The 10,307-nt window shown below is 33.4% G+C and overlaps 1 protein-coding gene across 1 annotated transcript; it reads right to left on the bottom strand.

Annotated features, from left to right (window-relative positions):
* Positions 1-2,071: 2,071 nt before the first annotated feature.
* On the bottom strand, positions 2,072-9,669 carry LOC110707505 (protein GAMETE EXPRESSED 2-like). The gene is made up of 14 exons (XM_021885520.1): positions 9,219-9,669; positions 8,673-8,999; positions 8,329-8,535; positions 8,169-8,254; positions 7,922-8,063; positions 6,891-7,199; positions 6,264-6,388; positions 5,731-5,948; positions 5,417-5,644; positions 4,975-5,207; positions 4,401-4,639; positions 3,894-4,050; positions 3,308-3,471; positions 2,072-2,979 (listed from the first exon to the last, which is right to left on the bottom strand). Exons 1-14 carry the CDS (start codon positions 9,586-9,588, stop codon positions 2,830-2,832), a joined length of 2,955 nt encoding a protein of 984 aa, XP_021741212.1. The 5' UTR covers positions 9,589-9,669; the 3' UTR covers positions 2,072-2,829.
* Between the last annotated feature and the right edge of the window lie 638 nt (positions 9,670-10,307).

The following is a 10,307-nucleotide window of genomic DNA, read 5'->3' as shown; positions in this document are numbered from 1 at the left end:
TAGGTATAAGGAGGGTCACTATGGTTAGGCTGGCTATAAGAAGAGAAATGTGTGAAAAATGGGATAGGTGTGATGTATTTCCAAACATTGTTAAAAGGGTTCAAGTACTTTGTAGTGATTCAAGAACTTGAGGGCATACTTATCAAGTCAAGGGGAGTATGAAATTGTGGATAGGAAGTCATCTCTTTCGGTGAGTCTTAACAACCACACATGCCTTTGCAATACTTGGCAATTGACTGGAATACCATGCAAGCATGGCATGAGGGCCATATTACATGCAGGTTTTGACCCCTTAAGATTTGTGCACGAGTGGTACTCTGTAAAGAGATATAAGATGGCATATGCTAATGGTATAAAATCAGTGTCAGATAGAGAGCAGTGGCCTCAAACCGATGTGCTAGCCATTGAACCTCCCGTGATGAAAAAAGGAGTTGGAAGACCATTGATAAATAGAAAAAGAGGTGAGGAAGAGCAGAGAAAAGGGAAAAGATCTAAGACTTTACGGTGTGGTAACTGTGGTGATTTTGGCCACAATATTTTGACTTGTCAGAGAGACCCAACACAAATGCAGAAAAAGGCACAAAGCAAGAAGAAGAATGCAATGTAGAGCATCGTTGATTGTTGTAGTTAACTGTCTCATTCAATAAGAACATTAGTTTTCATTATACTATTGTGTTAGTTTCCCCCAGTTTATATTAGACTACTTTTGTGTTTAAGCTTGAATCTTAGTTTTAGGTTTAGCTTTAATCTTAATTTAAGTAGTTTAGTTTAAATTATTTATTTAAGTGGACCTGACATTTTATATATCATGATTTATGTTTTTTTTACTGTTAATTATAATCATATGTCTTACATCATATTCTACTTCATACTATTTTAAGTTGGAGTACTATTTTTTAATATACTAATGCAAAATGTATATTAAAAAATATGGGGAAGCAGGTTTTCCACATACTCACATAGTACTCCAACTTGATTGAAATTTTAAATATACTACAATATTTTTATTTGCCTTTTAGAGTCCTATTGCTAGTTGCTAGTAGCCGCCACTTTTTCTTTCATTTCATGGAGGCAAAGCATAATCAATTATCATGCAAATAAGACAATTTCTAGTTAGTTGGTCAACTATCATGGAGGAAATTAGATTAACTATAATAATTAACCAGGGTTAGGACTATTTAACAGAAAAAGATTCATTAAACATGCATTTAACCTACTAATATCACATTTAATGATTAAAAATAAACTTGGGGTCATATTTGATAATTTTAAAATTGGAAGTTATCATTGAGAAATTAAAAAAGTAGAGGTTACTGTTGGGAATTTCCCAATTTTATATTTTGAATATTGTAATTATATCAAATAAACTTTTGTCTATGTGACTATGTCATTAACATCTCAACCTGAAGATTGAGTATATGAAAGTTAGTGAGAATTACTATTTGTATATGCAAGAGAACCATCATGACAATTATGAATATTCTAAAGAATATCAATGGGATAATTATGCGTGATAATGTTTTCTTATGGTCCAAAAAAACCATGATTAGCGTATATAATTACATGTGTTATATTATAATTCATATGAGATTGAAGAACGACATTAATAATATCAAGTTTTGTCATGAAATTATTAAACGAATGTTTGATCAAATAATGACTATCAATTTCTATTATTCACTACCTCCAGAAGAAGGCAAAATCGTATAAGTTTAACCGTTAAATCAAATATTAAATAGAGATATGAAATGATATTGAAATATACACATGTATGGTGAAACGTAGACATTCACATATTCACTTGAAGGCTTGAAGATGAATTTTCAATTTAAGAGGATCAAAGATCGAAGATATCCTACCATATCGGATTCATTGTCGCAACACTAGAAAATCTCAATTTATGAATTCATTAGGGGGAGAAAATACGTGCTGCACTCTTTTTCCTTGACCATGGTTTTGTCCCACATAGGGTTTTCTTGGTAAGGTTTTTAATAAGGCAGCATCTCGAACATATTACGAAGAATGTTGTACTCTTTTTTCTTAATTAGGTTTTTATCCCATAGGGTTTTTCCTATTAAGGTTTTATCGAGGCACAGTCTTCGATAATGGACATCCAAGGGGGAGTGTTATGAAAATATTGTGTGGATATCCATTATCCTCTTTGTATATTTTCGGAGTATTCTAGATCTAGGGTTTATTGATATCCAAGCAAATCCTAATTATATTGTATTTCTATATATACTCTCCCTACTCAATGGAACAATAGACTAAACTATTCTCTCCACATTTTCCCTCCTATTCCCTTTATTTTATAACAATAAAACTTTTTTTTTTTTTTCTGATTTTTACACTTGAAAAACACATCAAGCACAATAGTCTAAACTCATTCTTCATTGGGCATAAGTTACTAGACTCAAACCTTCCATCCAAAAGTGTCTTTGTGAGGAAGTGGTGTGTTAACCTTAAGGAACGTACCCACGAATACAATTGAGCACACTGGCTGTGTCAAAAAATTAATTTTCAAGTTAGTGATTTACATCACGACACGCCGATATTATTCCATTGTTTGTGAGGTTATCTTTTTTATTTCACTTTAATAATTTTATAGTATATGTACTACTCCTTTATTTACAACAATTGTAACTAATTTAAATTCATTTTTGTATTTTATCACACAATTTTTGTATTTTATCACACAATCTTATCTGTTGATATTTAAGTTTAATATTGAACATGTCCATTAATTCAACAAAATTGATTAGTATAGACAATAAAGTATTTAATCCAATATACCATCATACATTCATACATAAGAAATGAAGGTGCAAGCTAAGTGCCACAAGAATTACGCTGCCTATTTATCTTACATAAACAAGATTGCTGTTCTAATCTTTGGTGAAAATTTAATGATCTAGCTTTGGATAGGAGTAGACAGGGACAATTTCCTGTAGCTGCAGTCTCAACGTCTGCTTTGCTTTCCTGTTTTAACAAGGGGAAAAAAATCAACAGACAAAGAATGTGTAAGACTAGGACTCCTAGGATGTCCTCGTGTTGGTTCATGCATGTAGCCGACCCTCACTTATGGGATTAAGGCGTTCAAGCAAGCAAGCAAGAAAATGTGTAAGACATTCAAATAATGAAATAAGTACTCATACGAAATGACTAGAGCTAATGAAAAAGATGAGGTAGCTTATTTGTGACCAACACATAAAATATGCAGATGTATATAAGAACTATTTCAAGGACACAAAAGGACCGAATGAAAAATCATATTATGCTAAGAGGCAAAAAAACACAGAACTCTAACCATTATTTCACTAGATGTTTTAATGGCAAGTCCAGCATCTTTCTCGGAATCATGAACTCTCCGCTCATTTATAAGAGAAATTGCACATCGGCAGGTGTAGAAAAGCAATAATCCTCCAAGTGAGAGCACCCCAAGAAATTCCAATATGATCATAAATCCAAGAGCTGTGACAAAATAACCATAAAAGTTTGTATTAGAATCAATCCAAGATACCACTTTAACTTAGCAACTACAATTCTCACTTTTTCTGTAAGACGTAAAATATAAGCCACGAGGAAGCAAACATCCTAATGACTTCCATATCAATTTTAGTATCAACCCTCCGTTTGAAGAAACTTAAATCATGGAAACTAATGTTGGACATGAGACAAGTCAAGGTGCTTGACTACTAATTTACAAACATTGCATGCTTTTCTGTTCAAGTATTAAGTGTCCAAACCAACGAACTATTTTGGGTCAAAGGGTTGGAGTTAACAATAAAATGAAGAGTATAGGTAAAACAGTTCGTATAACTTTGATAAACAATGTTTCCACACTAAGTACACAGTTCACTAAGAAAGTCCGAGGAAGTAACATTGTTACATACCATGTGTTGCCTTGGAATTCAGTGGCCTTCTCTTGATAAGATTAACATTAACCTCCGCAAGAAGAGGCTTTGAAACATTTTTTGCACAATCAGGAAAACATCCATAGTTTCCCATGTCATTTATCACCATTTTTAGTATAGCAGCATATTCTGTAGCCTGTGAAAACAGAAAGTCGTCAATTGTGTAAATAAATGTCGAGCAATAGATCATACTAGACATATTTTCCTGTTTAGCACATATGAAAATTTATTGGGAGGGGGGAAATAGTGAAATTTCATCTGTAAATAAGGGAAGATCATAATTAATTTCATACACTCGAGTTTTAGGACTAATGGACATCTACTCAGTAACATTTTCTATAATGAAATGATCCAGAACGAAGATAAAACTTTTGTTTTACTATTGAATTCTATGACAACCCTTCTAAAAAACTTGAATAATCACAGGCCATAAATTTCAGTGATTTCATGGAAGAACAAGAACGTCGACCAAAAGTAGCTACTTACATGATATTTTAATTGTTGGACTATGTTATTGCAGTCATCAACTGTTGCCAGAAATCTCAAGCCTTTCGCCTTGACCACCAAATGATCTGAAATGGTAACAAAAGTCTGAAGCGGCTGCCACTGGTAACTATTTTTTAGTTTCAGCTCTGTGGTATTGATAAGCTGTACTGGAAGGATGGCTTCTAAAATTCCAGAAGTCAATTCCATAGAAAAGATAACCATAAAGTTGGATTTGTTCCCTATATAATTACAAGCAGGAATAGTTGTTCAGATTTACAAAGAAAAAGTAGTAAACAAATAATGAGCTTCATTTCTCGGCATTCATGAATAGAATCTATTAATTCTCTTACTTTGCACAGCACTAGCATAGCCCTATCTTTTTAAATCCTCTTTTTAACAGGATTGCACAACGCTACCATTCCCCTATACCCTGGTTTGCATTGGCAATTTGGCAATAAAAAATGCAAAATTGAGCCAAAAGTAAACCATACTTGTCCAAACCTCGCACACCCTCACTATATATATATATATAACGTTCTAATGCAACAGGTAACGTTCAAAATGATATGCATACCTGGAAAATGCAGCACATCAGGGTCTCCAATTGAAAACTCTAATTTATTCCTCCCCTTTTTATAGATAAGTGATCCAATTTTTTCATTCTCCTCAATAGTGATGTATTCCGGGGTGAGGATGAAAGGATGATCATTGACAGGTTCGACACATACTGTGATATTCAAATCAGTAACTCCGTTTTTGTTCCTTGCAGAGACTTTGATTGTGTCGTTACCATAGAAGTTTTCATTCCTAATCATAGCACAATAAAAATAGTTTCCAACTTTCCATAAGCAGTCATACCAAATCAGCAAATACAACACAAGTATAGAAGGTTATTGAAAAAGAAAAGACTTCTGTTTAAACATTGAGAAAGAATTAGACACAAGCACGGACTCCAGACAAGCAGCATAGTTCACAGAAAATCAATGTAAATCATAGCATCAGTTGAATCCAAATACCCGAGATACTGAATTGACTGAAGAGCCATATTGATTACATCCACATGGCCAGACAAAGTCAATGCCTTAGCTTCTTCACCATCTCTCCTTGCAAAAAATTCACTCCAAATTGGTTCCCAAAATTGCATCATCATTGAGGCAAGGAAAATTGTTCCAGAGTTTGCACTTAAAGTTACCGAGATGTTCTCCAAAGCATCAGGATATTCAACCTCAATACCATGAAATCCACTGCCACAACAAGATTTTGGTATATTATAACTGAATAAATAATGTATCCATAAACAATCTTGTCATCAAATATACCAGATTATTACCCAAATTTTGGACACAAGACGTCTTCAGTTCCCTTCAACGAAGTAGGTAAGGACATGAGCTGAGGTGGAACACTGAGTACAGAAATGTTTATTGAAGCAGAAGCAGTATTTCCATTTAGGTCGCAAATCGTGTATGAGAAAGAATCGTTTCCATAAAAACCTTTGTAAGGTGTATATCTGAAAAGCAGTCCATTCAGCAACACTGAACCAGAATTTGGCTGCCATGTTATAATAGCAAACATGAGAAACACCCCTACAAAGAAAATTTTAGGTGCAATTCATACACACACAGACATAAGTAAAAAATAATAATTCAAATCATAAAAAATAGTAATTTTTTTTTTGACAGGAATAAAAAAAAAATAAAAAATTGAAAACTCTTATTACAGTGATTCCCAAGTTGAAACAGAATAATACATTGGACAATTTAACACCATCACCCATACCACGCTAGCAAAAAGCATAAGCAAAGACAAAGCTACATATTGTGCAATGCAGTGCAATGAAGCTTAATCACTTAAAGATAAACATACATTAGAAAATGCAATAATTGATGCGTTTTCACCAGCAAAGTAATCATTTTCAAGAGCATCGAAAGAAATTGATTCATCCTCCCATACAGATATTGAATCATCACGAGCTTCAGGAAAATATTCAGCTGCAATACAGTATCAGAAAAAGATATGAAGAACTCAGAAGCTGTTTTATAAATTAAAGAACCACTAACAGATATAATCAGCACTGGAAACAGCGCTATATGCAGTAACCACAACCAGGATATATGAACAAAACTTAACTTTTTTTCGAGCTCTAATAAATAAATCAAATAAAATTAAATACACTTTGTCATTCTTTCTATAAAGAAACATAAATGAAAAAGATATTTCTATTTTTTAAAGATTTAACATTCACAGCTAGAAATTTAACGAGGTATAAATCTGATACTTAACATTCACAACTAGAATAAACCTCTGTTTGTTCAGATAAATCCGCATCACATCCATTAAATTTTATTTTTCTATGTGAATGTCACACCTAGCTGATTCACATTATCACAGGCCAATGATGCTTTATAAAAGGTTATTAACAAAAACAAATACTGGAACTGACAATCAGTTGTTAATAGTCTGAAGCAATTGATAATAATATATTGCACTTACTGCTGTATGCATTGATTCCGAAAGGACAAGGTAAGAACTTCTTGCCATCAAATGTTGCACATAGTTCATAAGTGCCGGTATCATTAGCCTGAAATTGGCCTGTATATGATCCATTGTTATTGTCCAAAAACATCCAGGTTACAAAATCAGAATGGTTTATTGAACCAATCTCCAATTTTAATTTAGATTGTTGGGACAAAACTGGGTTTGAAAATGAATCCATTAGCTGGATGACGACTTCATTTCGCACCACCTTCTGTACTTTGGGTGCATATTTTACTACACCTGACATTGACATATTAACCTCACCTGTATCATGAATTATAACTTAGTAATTATTTTATTATATAAATAAGTCAGTCTATGAAAAAAAAAAAATAGGATGTATCAGTTTAAAAGGAATACAATCTTCAATCTTAAATCCCCAAACACTTATTTAAACTAATCTTTGGATTTACTTGGCAACAGAAAAATTACCAAATGTAACAGATCAAAAGCGACAAGAATCTTACCTTTGTACACTGTTAGCATTATCATGCTTTTAAACGCCACAAATCTAGATAGATTATTCCTACATAAGACACTTAAGTTTCCACAATGAAATTGCGATTTTTCCATCCATTGACATCATAGTTAAGTTGCGTAACCAAGCTAAATGTGTCCTCCCTGCGCCCTTCTAAGCTTGAAAATATAGTGTGAATATAGTCATTTTATTTTAGAATCTAGACCATAAACTCTTTACTAGAATTACTTCCGTTGAAAGAAAAAAACAGGTATTTTCAGTATTCTGCTCTCACATTTTGTATTAATGATATCAGAACTCTTAGGAAAAACCAACTAGAATGAACATCAAACTATTCTGGCTACCATTTATTAATTATTACTTTTTAACCTATATTTAAGCTTGCTAGCAGAAATTTATCTAAGCTATTTGTACAGATAAAAGAGTTAAATCTTCTTCTGCAAATTTTTATGTTCTCACGGTCACTAATAAATGAATTCTGTATATGTAAACCAATGATTTGTCATACCTGCTTGCACTTCCTTTTTCCACAATTCACCGCCATTCAATGGAATATTTCCACACAAGATAAGAATTTCATATGATCCACTCCTTTCGGGTGTGTACAGCACACCATATGTGTCAGACACAATTTGCTTTGTACCTATAGACTTTGACAAGGAAAACAATCTGTCATCGGTCTTTTAGTACAAGGATGTTTCATAAAGCAGATAACTTATGCAGGTATAAAGCAATTTATAAAATGTAGTTCATACATTATTGCCGTGGTCTATTGATGGGCTAGGAGAAACTTCAATGGGACTCATAACGCCAAGTGTCAAGTGCTTCGGAGACTTAATTCCTATGATACATGACTATGTGCCTTAACAAGAGAAAAGCTGTAATGAATAAAAGTTACTAAGCATTCAAACATACCATTTGATTCCTCTAGAGGATAAATTGTAGGCAGCACCATATATGCATCTGCTGGACATGAAATTTGTACTTGGAGCATATTCATCTCAACTGGACAAGGATATTGGTAAGCATCTTTCAAATAAACTGAGAATCTCGCTTCTTGTCCAGCAACTGAGTTGTTCAAACCAGATCCATTGACAATGCTATTGAAACCATCACAGTCGCCTATCCATGCAACATAGAAAGTGAACAAATCATACAACACAAAAAGAGCAGAAGATACGTACATACAGCTCAAAGAGATTTTCAAAAACAGGAAAACTAGAATCCTCAACAAATTCCTGCAAATATCTCTGACATACCAATTGAAACACTAAACTCATATGGCATGTTGGAAATGCTGGTATTATGCTTTGCGTCATATATAGTGAGTAGAAAATTTCCCGGTTCCACTGCTCTGAATGTAAGTAATTGGATTTCCTGGGAAAATATGCTGAAGTTGAGATCTGGTACAGGTATTGATAATTTTGTGCTCTTCTCAAAAATCTCTGCATCAAATGGATAAAATCCTGGCACAAGATTTCCATACAAATCGCGCTGGTAAATGAATATTTCCACTTCAGATTGATACTGTGATATATTTGTGCCATATTTCCACTTTGCCTCACACTTGGAAACATCAATTGGTCCTGTTAAAGTTTCATCTCATTAATATATATCACTAATGTCAATACCAAATAGGCAAATACAACTGAAATGTTCGACATAGCTCATTATATTAACTTGTTATTGATAACAATAGCATGAGTAACGAGGAGTCTACTCCAACACCTACAATTATTCTACTATTAGTGAGCATTTCAGACAGCAGAACATCATATTTCATATATAGCAGAATGATTTTTTACCCGGGTGCACCTTGAAGGGAAGGGGAGATCCTCGCAAAGTTTGATTGTGCCACTGTACTTGTAGCAAAAGATCTCCAGCTGATGAAGCAATGAATTCAATCCTAAGATAGCCATGATCATTCCAACCCAGGCTGGTGACACTGAGAACATTGGCAGCAGAACTGTTTACAAAGGATTCAGAAACATCAAAGATAAATGAATTCAGTTCGGCATTTGTTGAAGGAATGGTGTTCCCAAAGGCATCTTTAGGAAGTATCAGAGCCATAGCCCTTGTCCCAGCCACAAATTCATTCACGTAATCCATCCACGATACAATAGACACAGTCGGGTTCATTTTCCCTTCATTAACAACATTAATAAGAGTCAACATTACATCTTAAAACTATAAATCTAGGGGCAATTGATAAGTTACCTACTGAGACGAACAACGTTATACATGTTGGTTAAACAAACTGTGAAGAGCAAGTCTAAAAGCCTGAAATTTGACTAAAAACAACATATAAAATTAAACCAAACCAGAAACATTATGAATTAATGATCGGAACAGATCAAAACTGTTTATTCTAATTTACTCATTGATAATATTATTAATTGCATAATAATTTTATGAAAATTTATATTTTGAACTAACAAGATCCAATTTGTTTACTCGTTTTTTTAAAAAAATGGTGTAAAAATGCGTCAGTGTTTAGTCATATAAATACATCAAATCAAACTAGACAAAACCAGAAAATTTGGAATCATACTAAACCAAACAAATCTTATTAAAATCAGACCAAGTCGCCTTATTTCAAGTGAAGAGAACAAATCCTAAATAAATACTATCACTAGTTCCCTACATCCCAAAAAAAAAAACTTACCACCATATCATTGAAAGTTCGAAAATGAAGAATAAACCAAGAAAAGCCAGGAAACTACCTGGGTTAACAAAGAAATGAAGCGAAGAATCGAGAACCCTGAAATGATCATCTGTAATCAGGACATTAAAAACGCCAACAAGAATAGGAACAAAGGTAATAGTCCAAGAGTTAAGATCATCCCCAAAATTTAGAGACAATCCAGAAATAAAAGTGCTGTTTCCTGCTTTCT

This window comes from Chenopodium quinoa, unplaced genomic scaffold (genome assembly GCF_001683475.1).
Source record: "Chenopodium quinoa cultivar QQ74 unplaced genomic scaffold, ASM168347v1, whole genome shotgun sequence".
NCBI classification, from domain to species: domain Eukaryota; kingdom Viridiplantae; phylum Streptophyta; class Magnoliopsida; order Caryophyllales; family Amaranthaceae; genus Chenopodium; species Chenopodium quinoa.
Note: the sequence above shows the minus strand (reverse complement) of the source record. Positions and strands in the feature narration are given on the sequence as shown.